The sequence below is a fragment of the Euprymna scolopes genome, chromosome 26, assembly GCF_053919585.1.
Source record: "Euprymna scolopes isolate OS-2025 chromosome 26, ASM5391958v1, whole genome shotgun sequence".
Taxonomy (NCBI): domain Eukaryota; kingdom Metazoa; phylum Mollusca; class Cephalopoda; order Sepiida; family Sepiolidae; genus Euprymna; species Euprymna scolopes.
In genome coordinates, this window is record NC_136507.1 from 106,705,707 (window position 1) to 106,721,506 (window position 15,800).

A 15,800-nucleotide genomic window follows, 5' to 3' on the forward strand; every position below is an offset into this window, starting at 1 on the left:
AGTGGGCAAAGATGTTTGTTAATACAGTTGCAGTTGCTTTTTGGTTGGATTGGGAAAGGGATTTTTTGGGCTGATTTAATTTTTTTGTTATTAGATGCTAAGATTCTTTGTGCTAAATTAGGCATAGTAGAATAAGAAATTCTTATTGAGTTTTTATTAAAAATTGAACTATATCTATGTGGGTATTTGAAAGAGTTTTCTACAATATTGAAGAATTCTTTAGGTATATTAGTTTTAACATTTACGCTAAATGGAGGATTAAACCAAATATTTTTCTTTCTCCTTTATATATATATATATATATATATATATATATATATATATATATATATATATATATATATATATATACAGAGATATTCCAAAATTCGTGATGTTGACCATCTTATAATTTATTCCTTTAATTCATTTTTTTGTACTTTATATATATATATATATATATATATATATATATATATATATATATATATATATATATACTTTATATATATATATATATATATATATATATATATATATATATATATATATATATATAAAGTATTTTATAATTATTACAGTAACTAATTAAAAAAAAATATATATATAGGTATTTTATAATCATTGTAGTAAATGATTATACATATAATAATTATATAAATAATATGATATATTTATAAATTATTTACTATAATAATTATTAAGTACCTACAGACACTAGTGTTTTATCCTTTCGGGAATCACCAGTGCAAAGTGACACGATTCTTGCCAGGCAGGAGATTCGAACCTGGCAACGAAGTCATCTCTGACTTCATTAGCAAGGAACAAATCATCTCGGCCAACATATATCGTTGAAATTTTAACATTTATTTTTAAATGTCTTAACGTCTGTCAGAGTGATCTAATAATTATAACACCATGATATATATATATATTAGCTCTAGGACATTTAACTATCGAGCTTATTATATATCTAAATTACAACGAGCATTTCCTGTATTTTAATTAAACTAGTAATTTCACTATTACATTAAAATACACTTAGCTCTTTAGACTATTATTCTAATCTCCTTTAAATTATATATATATATATATATATATATATATATATATATATATATATATATATATATAGGTACCTCCAACGTGCACCACAGTTTTAACCCCCTCCCCCTCTGTATGTAACACGATAGAACTGTAATTAATTTATTATTATCATCCTAACGTTTTTTTACTATTTAAAAGAAGAATTTTCAAATAAACAGCTAATATTTTTTTTAATTTTTTACAGCTTACAAAAATAGTGAAAATGCGAGACAAAAATCGTGTTTACATTATCGACGCATTAAAACAACGTTCCTATGTAGCAACGTGTTTTAAGCCGTTCACACCTATGTTTTAAAAATCTAGCAAAAATCAAATAATAGTCATATTTACTTGAAATTTTCGATATTTATTCATTATTAAATAAACTTACATATTAGGTTTCGTTAAATATATTAGAGGATTTTTTTAGGTGTTCTACCCCCCTCCCCCCCATATTTCATGTTACAAAAACTGAAAAAAATAAATGTTGGTCGATAAAAATTTTAACATTTTTTAAAACTGGAAAGATCAAATAAATAAAAAATAGTTATATGTATATATATATATATATATATATATATATATATATATATATATATATATATATATATATATATATATATATATATATATAAAATCCCATCATTTTTTTCACTTACCTCAAAGTTGTAAATAAAATTGGACATCAAATCATTAATATTATGTTAAAAAAAATTAAAATTAACAATTTTTCTTGCTTTTTTTTTCGGTAACATAATTATTTGAATTACAACAAAGAAAAAAACGAATTCTAAAAAATAATTACTTTTAAAAAGCTTTAAATGATATTAAATTCAAATATTACGCGATATGAAGTTTAAACCGATATTTTATAAAACAGGTTTCCAATATTAAAAAAATATATTCATATAATATAATATATGAATCTTGAGATAATAAAAATTGCAAAAGAAAAATCGACCAAAAAAAAATCGTTTCGATTTGATTATTTAAAATGAGAGAGGTTGAAATCAAAATTTGCGCTTTTTTTCAAAAATATACGGAAGCCTGTAAGGACAAGCATTTGTAGATACATGTATCAATAGAACAGATTAAATTAATTTTATCGTCTGTCTAGTTCGTTATTAAAAATCTATTTGCTTTACAAAAGGTAAGTCTTATATTATTTTTTATAGATATTTATTGTTCATTTTTATTGTATATTTTATTTATTCAGAAATTTCTGATAAATTTATCGTTTAATGTATAAATTTTGAATTCTTTGCGAGTTTTTTTCTTATATCTTCAAATCATTAACACGTGTTTTTTGTTTAGAATGATGACGTAGTACACAACAGTTTGGAGGTACCTATATATATATATATTTATATTTATATATATATATATATATATATATATATATATATATATATATATATATGTATAATTTACTTACATACTTACTTGCTTTATCCAGAATTTTCAGATACCGGCCAACCTCTCCCCTTAAAATTTTTTTATCTTTTTTATTTTTTATTATTTATTATTTATTTTTATTTATTTATTTATTAATTTATTATTTTTTCCATTTAGTGTCTTTTAACAACTCTTGCTGACATTTTCTTAAGTAATAACCTGTACATTTCAGTTGCCCTATTTTTTTTTTGCCCTATTTTTTTGGCCTATATTTTTTTGCCTTATATTTTTTTCGCGCCTTTTAACATCCTTTTTGTCTGGGTCATTTTGACATTTTCTTTTCTATCTTATATTTACTTCTCTCACCATTTAATTTTTTCTTCCTTTTTTTCTTCCCTGATCTTTCTTATTATGTCTCGGCAGTCGTGTGAAAAGCATATCTTATTTTTCTTTTATCAATATTATTGGAATTTTCCCCTTTTCTTTTCTTTGTACATATTTGTGAATTATTCCATGGATTTCGGGCTTTTGGATTATTTGGGACCATCTTCCAATTACGTGATTTCCTTGGATTTTACTTGTGCAAATGGAAACTCAATTAACTTTCTTGGAGTTATACTTTTGGATTTTACCGTCATTGGATTATTTATCTTTCACCAGACTTTCCATTCACGTGTAATCACCTTTTTCTTCACCATATTCCCTCTGCTTCACTTTTTGTTATCAAGTAAGATCTTTGACTTACTTGTAGTTTCATCAAATACTTTTGTATGCAAAATCCGATCCTGCATTTTGCTAATTCCTACCCTCTGATGAGAAGGGAAGTATTTCTTCGAAACTCCGCGGATTAAGGACTATCCACTTATCAAGTGTTTCCTTTTCAGATTAAATATGTTTTTAACTCTTTTTCAAAGTGTTTTTAACATGTTTTATTAACTGTTTGCTCTTATATATATATATATATATATATATATATATATATATATATATATATATTTATATATATATTTATAAAGTGAACGTGTGTGTGTCTGTGTGTGTCTGTGTGTCTGTGTACATTTCCCTATGCAATAACTCTGTCAATTTTTAGTTTACAGACTCGAAATTTGATATACAGGGTACTGAGATTTGGGAAAATCGAGGTGATCGGTTTTTGGCCAGAAATTTGGCGATTAAGGGGTAAAAGTTCAACAATTTTACCTTTGAGAACTCTACCACACTGTTCAAAACTCTGTGCCTCAAAGCTGGGGTAGCAGAGCTGCCTCTGTATTATTAGATGAGATGCAAAACGAAAAAGTCATCATCGGATCCGATGGACAAGTAACCAATCTATCTATATATATATATATATATATATATAAAAGTGAAAGTGTGTGTCTGTCTGTGTACATTTCTGGTCTAAATATTTGAAATTGAAGTATTCAGAGATAGGGCAAGCTTTTCAATCGGTTTGGGTCGAAAATGTGAGCTATATAAATGTATGTATGTATGTTTGCATGTCTGCCTAATACTTTCGACAGAGGCGACGGATTTTACCAAGATCAGTATCGTCTTTAAGCTCAACCTTTCAGACGACAAATACCAAAAGATTGGCTAAAAACATTAATTTCTTCACCTTCAACTGGGCATGTTTCTACAGGGAGGGGTCGCTTTTTTTGCCGATATTGTCGAAAGTCTCATCCCCTCTTTTCGATTGTCTAGCCTTAATTTAAACGCACGTCACTTCCGGTTTGGCGGTGGTCGTAACAGCAAAGACGTCACGTTTTTTCCTATTCTTTTCCTCCTTCGCGGTACAGGTCCGAGCCTGCCTTCCTACTACCACTATTTTTTTTTTTTTTTGCTCAACATACACCTAAACACCCGGGCAACGCCGGTCTGAAATGCTAGTATATCTATAAAAGTGAAAGTGTCTGTCTCTCTGTCTTTGTGTGTGTATACATTTCCCTACACAGTAACTCTGTCAATTTTCAGTCTACAGACTCGAAATTTGATATACAAGTTATGGAAATTTGGGGAAATCTTTGTAATCCGTTTTCGGCCAGAAATTTGCCTGTTAAGGGGTCAGAGTTCAACGTTTTTACCTTTGAAAACTCTACCAAACTCCTCCGATAATTTTGGGTATAAAAAATTGAAATTTTAGATATAGGTTCCATGGACATAGATCTAACTTAATAACTTGATAAAACAATAAATGTTAAGGGGACTTAATAGGGTTCAAAGTTTTTAAAAATTTGACCTCTGCGGTCTCTACCAAATTCATCAGACAATTTCTGGTCTAAACATTTGAAATTTTACATAAATGGTGCTCGGAGATAGGGCAAGCTTTTTAATTGGTTTGGGTCGAAAATTTGAGCTACCAATATATAAATGTATGTATGTATGTATGTTTGCCTAAAACCTTCGACAGAGGCGACGGATTTTCACAAGATCAGTATCGTTTTGAAGCTCGACACTTTAGACGACAAATACGGAAAAATTGGCTAAAAACATAAACTGCTTCACCCTGAACTTGGCACTTTTCTACAGGGATGGGGTCGTTTTTTTCACCGATATTTCCGAAAGTTATCCCCTGTTTTCGATTGTCCAGCCTTAATTTAAACCTACCTCACTTCCGGTTTGGTGGTGGTCGTAATAGCAAAGATGTCACTTTTTTTCTCCGTTCTTTTCCTCCTTCGTGGTGCGGGTTCAAGCCTGCCTTCCTACTACCACTTTTTTTATTTATTCATTTTTTTGCTCAACATACACCTCCAAACACTCGGGCAACCCTGGGCACCCATGCTAGTATATCTATAAATGTAAAAATGTGTGTGTGTGTGTGTGTGTGTGTACATTTCCTTACACAATAACACACACCTCCAAACTCCCGGGCAACGCTGGGTACCCATTCTAGTATATATATATATATATATATATATATATATATATATATATATATATATATATATATATATACATAATTTTGTGCGAATTAGATATAGAGTCTAAAGAGCAGAGTTTATTTTAATGTATTAGTAAATTCATTAATACTATTAAAAGAAAACAGTGTTCGTTGTAATGTAGATATATAATAAGCTCGATAGGTATAGATATCCTAGTGCTATTTTAATATTGAGTAAAATGATTCAAAATTTTTAATTGAAAATCAGTTTCAAAAGGAAAAACAAACAAAATCAATAGATTGTACGATCGTTTCGGAAACGATGTTTTTATTGAAATAGACAATTCGTCTTGAACAATAATTTGATAAAAAGATTTTTTTATATTTAAACAAACTCTCCTCATCAGCAAAAAATATATATGCATACATACATACATATATATATATATATATATATATATATATATATATATATATATATATATATATATATATATATAAAGAATTCAGTATAAACCAACATGTTCTTCATCTTTCCTAGGCATGTATGTAAAAAATAAATAAATAAAAATAAATAAATAAATTAGGAAATAATAAATTTTATACGATTAGGAATACAAAAATTTTAAATTTTTCCTTATTCCATGGAGTTTCAAAAGAAACGGAGGAAACTAGCAAAATGATATTTATAGACAGACTATAAATTTTGCTGTTTAGTACATAAATTGAAAACTATATTATTATACAAGAAGTTATATTTCTATGAAAGTTGCTAATAATGTATGAACTAAAAACATATTCCTGGACTTTGTTTGGAATCTTCTTTTTGTTTCGTAAAATTGTCCAATATAATCATTCAAGAATACTTCTATCATTTTTCAATTAATTTTTTGAATTATCTATATTAGAAATAAAATATTTTTCATTGAAAAAAATTGGTCATTGTTTGCAAGTAAATAAAAAATCACAAAACTTTCATTCGGCACATTTTCTGTAAACCGCCCAAACTATTTTAACGATAGTGCGGTGCTTATACTGCACAAGTGCCAACAAAAACGATCTGCCAAGATTAAATTATTATTTAAAATGTTTAACTTTTTCCCCCTTTTTTTGTTTTTCTTTTTGACAATTTTCCTGGGCAGTTACTTTCCTAATTTACCTGCCAGTCGCTTTGATGGGATTCCTTGTCTACGGAAATCGTCTCAACAGCAACGTCTTGGCGAACATCTCCAACAGTCCATTTCTTCATGTCCTGCAAGTCACGATTCTCATTCATATTTTATTGGCTTTCATCATTCTACTAAATCCCATCAGCCTTGAAATAGAAAGCTTCCTGCGGATATCACCTTGTAAGTATAGTAATAATAATAGCAATAATAATTTTTGATTTTTGAGCCATTATCGGAAATTCCCTGATGACTGTCTTTTTTTTTTTTGGTCTGGAGTCTCAGAAATTTTCATATTATTTGAATTCTTCAGACTACTGTTCTCATCTTGAGTGCCATTTTCACAATGCTCCGGTCAATGTAACCTCCGACCTTCTTCAGGTGTATCTTGACGAACTTGAGAATGTTTCTGTCAAACTTAAGAATCTGGACATAATTTCGAACAGAGTCCTTTATTTACTTTACAGGGGTAGCATGACTGGCCTAAGTAATTCACAGTTGTATTTTTTGGAGTCGCCCAATCTGAGGATTGAACCTTCAAACTTCAAGAAAATATCACTTAACAACTAATTTTTTCCAAGTACTCTAACCACTGCGCCACAGGTTCTTGTGAAAATGGGACTCAAGATGAGAACAGTAACAGTGATTCGAAGATTCTAAATAATACAAATAACCAATCCTCATCTCCAAAATTCAGAAATGGAAATGCTTTTGTTTCGGAGTAGATGCACGATTTAGGATTGGTTGAGTCACAAAGTACTTGTTCGAGTAAGTGGTGGAGTGGTTTGTCTTGCCTTTGGTAATGTTTGTTATTCATTTGTTTTAACTGCAAAATACCGCCCCCCCACGCAAAAGGCTATCAGTCTCAGCAAATCCCAACCAAAATAGATGTATAGGATTAAGGAGGATGAAAAGAATAAAGAGGGGGGGGGATATTAACGAAACCTTTACTGGAACAGTGCAGAGAGGACTGGAACCTTGGAGGCTTATTGCCACCAAAATCCCAGTGAAGACCAATGGTTATTGCCAGTGAGAAATCAATGGTAAGCGACTGTTGCAATAATGCAAAGACATTTGCAAAGATTATCAGAAGAGGTGGAGAGTATTGGAAATCTGGGGAGACTTGTTGCCACTCAGACTCCAGGGAACACTAACAATTATTATCAGAGAGTAATCTTTGATGATAACCTGTGCAAGAACACATAACGAGTACGTATTAAAAAGTAGAGTGTGAATATAAATCGTCAGAAACAACACAAATGGTTTGATTAAAGTAATGAAGGCTTGTGACGCATCATCCACACTTTTGGGAGCTATTGATTAACTAAGTCGTGCAAATAATTGCCACATAATTGTACAGTCAGTTGGACAGAAAGGAAAAGGAATTTGAGGCAACCATTACTGCAAGGCAAGTTAAACAGCAATTTGTCTTGAGAACGAGGTCTTGGATAACAAAGAGTGGAAATCATTTTGTTTTGAGGATCTTCACTCTTTTCATTCTGGCAGTTTGAATCATCTGCGTGAAAAAAGGAAAAAAGCTAAATGGTCAACAGCCATACCATCGGCCGCATCACCGAATCCACACACTTGTATTATGTATCGACTCGTTTGTAAGTTTCTTGCAAGATTTAAATGTCATCTGAAGCTAAAGCATTAATGAATTTAAACAATAAGTTGTTGGAAGCTCGTATGTCGAAATCAGTGAGAGGGCCCAATATATATATATATACATATATATATATATATATATATATATATATATATATATATATATATATATATATATATATATGCCGCACTTGTGAACGAGTGCTTTTGTCAAAAGCTGGCTACGTCAACCACCTTAAGTCGCACAATACTCCTGTTCAGGTAACTTTGCACCTATTAATCCGAACCAAACAATCTGTTTAACATGCAGCAAAGTTTGCAAGTCTACTGCTGGTTTGAGAAGACATGTGATTGTTCATAGGAATACACTTCAACCTCCAGAGGAAGTCAACTCGATGGAAATTGCTCAATTTGTATGTCATCTGAGATGGCATGGAAGACAAGATTGGGAGAACTCAATGTGATGGTGATCATTTAGAAAGATGCAGCAATCATCATATATATATATATATATATATATATGTGTGTGTGTGTGTGTGTGTGTGTGTGTGTGTGCGTGTGTGTGCATTCTGGCGTTTTGAAACCTCCTATTACAATTCTGTATAATGTTTTTTAAAGTAAATTATTCAATAAATATGTATAAATGCTGTATACTGGTTTAAATGTATTTAAAAACAAAATGTTACTAAATAAGGAATCATTTCAATTTAAAATCCATTCAGTATTATGCATGTAAAATTGAAAAAAGCACACTTAGAATGTATCAATATTATGTGAATAAGCTTTATCAAAACAAAATGGCTACTGAATTTGACTCGATGTCGTCTTGATCTAAAAACAAATTTCGATTTTTAACTCGAAATGATTCTTCATTTAATAATATTTAATAATTATATAAATTAATAATATTTATTAATAATAAAAAAATTAATCATGTAATAATATAAATTAATAACATTTACTAATAACAATATAAATTAATAAGATTTAATTATAATAATATAAATCAACCAAATTAATTAATAATAATATAAATTTAAAACATTTATTAATAATAATATAAATTAATAAGATTTAATTATAACAATATTAAATCACATTATTAATTAATAATAATATGAATTAACAACATTTATTAATAACTAGCGGGGGTACCCGGCGTTGCCCGAGTGTTTGTTTCCGGGACGGGTGGGGGGAGTTTTAAAAAATGTTCTGGTAGGTTAGTAGGAAGGATCAAACCCGGAGTCATGAGTAAAAGTAGGAAAATAAAGTGTGAAAAAAAAAAAAAAACATCTGCAACGTTAACAGTTCGGCCACCAAGAAAAGTCCATTCCAGTTGTTTAGGAAAAAAAAAACAAAAAAAAAAAAAAACGACTACGGTAGGTCGACGCGAACGTGAAAATATAATGTGAATTGTCCAGCACGCTAACCACTACGCCACAGAGCACTGCAGCTTAGTTTAGTGATTTTAAATAACTTCACATGAAAGAACTACGAAGCCAAACTGGTGTTCTCTTCTCAACTGTTCCTTGTGAACGATCCCCAAACGGTGTTAAGTGGTGGCAGGGGGAGGAGGAATTTATTAGAGAGAAAATATTTTACCACTTCCATTGATCTTAACCGATTTTGGCCGTGACTTCTCAGCAGAAAAAGTATAGAAATCTAAAATTATCGAGGAATTTGAGAAATAATAAGCCTATAACACACCTCGGATATTGTTCTGCCGTTTGTGCATATTATATTTGCATGAAATATCTTGATTTTTAATCCTATTAAGGTCAAAATCGGACGGGAAAAAATGAGTTCATTTTATTTATATAGAGATAATATAAACTAATAATATTTAATTAGAATAATATTAAATAATGATATCAACAAAAAACAAAACCAAAACCATATTTAATGCCTATACAAATTTTTTCTCCTGTTATTTTTTGACCTTGACCTTTAAATATTAAACCCCCCCTCCTAATTTCTGTGCTATACATTTGCAGATTTGATTGCCAAAAATCAATTTTTTTCTGTTTTTTTTTTTTCCTGTATTTTTTTTTTTTTTTGTTTTTGTCTTTAAAGATTTTAATTGGAAACGATGTTCGCTTCGAGCGATGCTGATTCTCTGCATTGTGTTTGTTGCCGAAACGATTCCGAACTTCGGATCCATTTTGTCTTTGATCGGCGGATCAACAATCACCATGCTGAGCTTTATTTTCCCGTCTGTTTTCTATTTAAAGCTTAAAAAACAGGACGAATCATCAGGCGCAGTGTAAGTATTTTCCGAGGATTTTCCGAGGATTTCCTTAAAGATTTTCACACTAATATTCAAGATGGCGGTACCTTGCTTGCCATTAAATAAAACATACGAGTTTCTAGATTTTATTGTGATGTTTTCATCAACGAGCGATCAAATTGCACATGTTACGTTCTCTTTGATGAGCGATCAAGTAATCGAATCACATAAAAGTCTTTTCATACATGCACATTTTCTGCATTGCTGTTTCTTGTATCATCTGTGCCTTTCATGAGTGCATGTGATCATCTAGGATTGTCGAGCGTCAAAAAAAAAAAAAAAAAGCAAGTCTGTGTAGTCAAAACTCCAGATTAGACATATTTCAACTTTCTTGTGTGGTTTCTCTTCCCTTGGTTAAATATTTTTTACTCGCCGCAAGCAGCCTGTTATTCACATGTTGCGTTAGAAATAAATATATTCCTTCAATATAATTTGCAAAAACAGATTTTAAAATATAAATAAATAAAATAACACAATAATTTGCTGTTCACGTTAATTATTATGGATTATTAAAAAACGTTTTTTTTATTGGTTAAAAATAAAAACTGTCTTTTGCACTTGTATTGAGTAGATGCTTTATTTTTAAATCAATCTAAAAATATTTTTCAACAAAAAAAGTCAACAAAATATTTCTATACGAAAGGCAGTACTTTAAAAAGGTGTCGCTATTACGAACGTTTTTGAAAATGAAGAATTTACTTCGAAAGAAACTATCTTTCGAGAAAAAAAAGAAAAGAGAAGACCAAACTAAGTGTTTATTTAACTATACTTTATTTGAATATATGTGTGTGTGTGTGTGTGTGTGTGTTTGTGTGTGTGTGTGTTTGTGTGTGTGTGTGTGTTTGTGTGTGTGTGTGTGTGTGTGTGTGTTTGTGTGTGTGTGTGTGTGTGTGTTTGTGTGTGTGTGCGTGTGTGTGTGTGTGTGTGTTTGTGTGTGTGTGTTTTGTTTTGTTTTTTGTTTTTGTGTTTGTTTTCCAGATAGAAAGCTATCCAAAAATTAAGAATAATTGAATTTCAACAAGGGTCGTTGATAGTGCTCAATCAAAGAGAGCAAATTATAGGTTTTATTATTCTTTATGTAAATGCAATCATATCTTGCTACGTTTTGCAGACCGTTTCGATCATAATTGATCTCATCAGAAGAAAATTTTAAAATTAAAAAGGGTTCAAGACTACTTTTAATTTTAAAGGAGAGAAAATATGCTATGCCATGACTAAGAACATTAACCTTGCTTCACGTTAGTCATGGCATGGTATATTTTCTCTCCTTTAAAATTAAAAGTAGTCTTGAACCCTTTTTAATTTAAAAATTTCCTTGTCTGATGAGATCAATTATGATTAAAACGGTCTGCACATCGTAGCAAGATATGATTGCATTTACATAAAGAATAATAAAAACTATATATATATATATATATATATATATATATATATATATATATATATATATATAAGAGCAAATATTTAATAAAATCCATATTACATAGAGAAGTAGTCAACCACCTCAGCAGAAATAACCTTCCTAGTGACATGCAATATGGTTTCCGTTCTGCAAGATCTACAGCAGATGTGCTAATGGTTATATCTCAGAGGATTAGCGAATCTCTTGACAAAGGCTTCCTCTCTAGGGCAATTGATCTTGACATATCAAAGGCCTTCGATAAGGTATGGCATAAGGGCCTACTTCACAAGATTTCCAGCTACGGTATCACTGAAAATGTTTTCTCAGTCATAAAATCATTTCTCTCCGATAGGCTCATAAGAGTAGTGGTTGATGGGCAGAAATCAGAAGCCCACAGTATTAATGCTGGAGTCCCTCAAGGGTCCATCCTGGGCCCAACTTTCTTCCTGATATACATCAATGATCTCCTAAAACATATATTTAAATCATTTGTGTACATCTATGCTGATGACATGACCATCTATGGTAACACATCAAAGGCCGTAAATGACAAAGTTCTCTCAGATTCTCTCTCCTCTGATCTTGAGTATGTGGTACAATGGGGAAAGTGGTGGCTGGTTACTTTTAATGCACCTAAAACCAAGCTTCTATCTTTACATCATCAACGCTCTGATCCCCACCTGGCATCAATTGAAATGAATGGCTTTCATCTTCGGGAGGCTCCATGTTTTGATAAGCTTCTTGGCTTGACCGTTACCCCTGACCTGAAATGGAATACATACATCAGTTGCCAAGGTCGCTGGAAAAACGGTGGGATCCTTCTACAGCTCGAGAAGATATCTCACTACTGATGCAATTCTCTATCAGTATAAAAGCCAAGTAGGTCCAAGGATGGAGTACTGCTGCCACATCTAGGCAGGAGCTGCTAAAAACAGCCTATCCTGCCTTGACAGAGTACAAAATAGGCTTCGTGGCCTAGTGGGTGATGCCCTTTTCTCTTCCCTGCAACCTCTCTCCCATAGGAGAGACGTTGCGAGCCTGTCTTTGTTTTATCGTTACTACCATAGCAGGTGCTCGTCTGAGCTCCAATCACTGGTCCCCCCTCGCCAATCTTTCACGATAAACACCCGCCTGTCAAAAATTTCCCCCATTCCTTATCTGTGCCAAAATCCAAACGTAGATTCCATGAACAAAGCTTCTTTCTTAGAAGTGCACGCCTGTGGAACTCTGTTCCAGTTGCCTGTTTCCCACCTGAATACAACCTGGATGTCTTCAAGTCCAATGTAAACAAATTCCTGATGAATCGCCCCCTTAAGTAAGACACTTGATCAAATCTCCAGCACTAACGTACTGTACACACAATAACCCTTATCCCCGAGTGGCTTCCGAGCCTTGATAAGTTGTGACTATCTTGTAAAAAAAATAAAAATAAAAAAAAATGTTAAAAACACTTTGAAATGAGTTAAAAACATATTTAATCTGAAAAGGAAACACTTAATAAGTGGATAGTCCTTAATCCGCGGAGTTTCGCAGAAATACTTTCCTTCTCATCAGAGGGTAGGAATTAGCAAAATGCGGGATCGGAATTTGCATACAAAAGTATTTGATGAAACTTCAAGTCAAAGATCTTACTTGATAACAAAGAGCGAAGCAGAGGAAATATGGTGAAGAAAAAGGTGATTTCGCAAATTCAAAAATATAAATCCAAGAAAGTTAATTAAATTTCCATTCGCACAAGTAAAATCCAAGGAAATCATGCAATTGGAAGATGGTCCAAAATAATCCAAAAGGCCGAAATCCGTGGAATAATTCACAAATATGTACAAGGAAAAAGGGAAAAAATTCCAATATATATATTTATTTGGTGCACTTTAAAAACATTATCTTTCATCTAGCAATTAATGATATAAATATAAAATTTTCAATGATTTTTTTTTTTAAAGTGCAACAGAATGTACATTACATAAAATAAATCCAAGGTAATTTTTTGATTCAATTTAAATTAAATTTTTATACCTTACTTTGTAAAATTTATAAAAGTACACTTTGAACATAAATAAGTTTGAAATTGAATCTTGAACCTTTATTTTTAAAGCCTATTGTAAAAATATTTTGTTTAACAATTTTCATGCCTTGGATGAAATGCTTTACTGTCTTTCATTTTCTATATATATTGTTTTTCATTTTCTTTATATATATTTATATTGTTTTTCATTGTCTTTATACATTTATGTTTTTTTATTGTATATATATATATATAGTTTTTTTATTGTCTAAATATATTTATATTGTTTTTCATTGTCTATATATTTGTTTTTTCATTATATATATATATACATATATATATATACATACATATATATATATTTATATAGTTTTTTATTGTCTATATATATTTATATAATTTTTCATTGTCTATATATATATATTTATATAGTTTTTCATTGTCTATATATATTTATATAGTTTTTCATTGTCTATATATATTTATATAGTTTTTTATTGTCTAAATATATTAATATTGTTTTTCATTGTCTATATATTTATGGGGTTTTTTCATTGTATAAATATATGTGGATTCTCTCATCGAAGATGATGAATGAGGGTTCAGTATGCAATCTTCAGCAGCTCATAAGGTCTGTGACACCACAAGCATAATTGCAATCCTGTAGACGTCCGGCACACTCCTCCGCAAATGGTGAACTTTCATATGCTCGTCGGTCAAAGATGCCTTCTCGAGGGAACAGATAACCCTGCTTTGCTGCGTGCTCTGAAACCACAATGGCATACATATTCATTTTTAGGTGGATTTTTCTTGTGTTTTACCTTCATATTTGCACGAAGGGTGTCCCTATGACAAAGGCGGTTATGTTCAAATTCTTTGGTCCCCAGGAAACACATCTTCCTCCATTCTCTGCGATCCCCTGCTGCACTCTCCCAGGAACTCAGAGAAATTCCACAACGTTTCAGGTTGTCTTTTAGTTTATCTTTGTAATGAAGCAGGGGACGCCCTATTGGACGACAAGAATTTGTCAGTTGCCCATAAAAAAGTTGCTTAGGAACTCTTGAGTCATCCATTCTTACAAGATGACCCGACCACCGCATTTGTATCCTGATCAAAAATGATTCAATACCAGAGATTTCACATCTCTCCAGTAATTCACTATTCGGAACACAATCATGCCATCCAACATTGCAAATAAAACGCAGGCATCTCATATGGAAGGAGTCAAGCTGATTTATATGCTTGCGGTACAAGGTCCATGTTTCGGCACCATACAGAAGAGTAGGCAGAACAACAGATTTGTAGACTGCTACCTTTACTTTTAGAGACACATCGTGGCTGTTCCAGAGTCTGTGTCGCAACCTACCAAATGCCTCACTAGCTTTATTAATTCTACATTGGATGTCTTTTTCAAATTTAGCATCATCAGACACAACAGATCCGAGGTATGTAAAAGAAGATACTGTTTTCAAAGCTTCACCATCAACATATACCACTGGTTGTGAAGAGGACGTAGCGTTTGGTTTTGGCTGGTGAATAATTTCAGTCTTTTTTATGTTAATTGTAAGATCGAAAGCTTTACATGCACCAGAAAAGCTATTGAGGATGTTTTGCATGTCATCAAGACTATGGGTGACAAGAGCACAGTCATCAGCATAAAGGAGGTCAAGAACAGTCTGCACAGAAGTCTTGGTTTTGGCTTTGAACCGTTGCTGGTTAAATAATCCTCCACTTGATCGATATTCAACACCTATGCCTTCTGAGGTGTTCCTGAAAGCTGTCTCAAGCATCACCGAAAAGAAAAGAGCAAATAGGATCGGAGCAAGGACACATCCTTGCTTAGTTCCATTTGACACTTCAAATGGTTCACTTTGTTCACAGCCAGATCGTACTGTCGCCACCATTCCCCAGTGAAAGGAGATAATCACATTCAACATCTTGTCCGGAATACCAAGCCTCCTCAAAACAGTCCACAGGGCATCCCTAGAGACGGT

The 15,800-nt window shown here is 31.6% G+C and overlaps 1 protein-coding gene across 1 annotated transcript in view; it reads left to right on the forward strand.

Annotated features, from left to right (window-relative positions):
* LOC145248353 (uncharacterized) overlaps positions 1 to 15,800 on the forward strand; it is a 69,139-nt gene that overhangs the window by 51,964 nt on the left and 1,375 nt on the right. The window contains exons 7-8 of the mRNA XM_080110272.1: positions 6,481 to 6,687; positions 10,186 to 10,375. Coding sequence (XP_079966398.1) covers positions 6,481 to 6,687; positions 10,186 to 10,375 — 397 coding nt within the window. The remainder of the gene's footprint in view (positions 1 to 6,480; positions 6,688 to 10,185; positions 10,376 to 15,800) is intronic.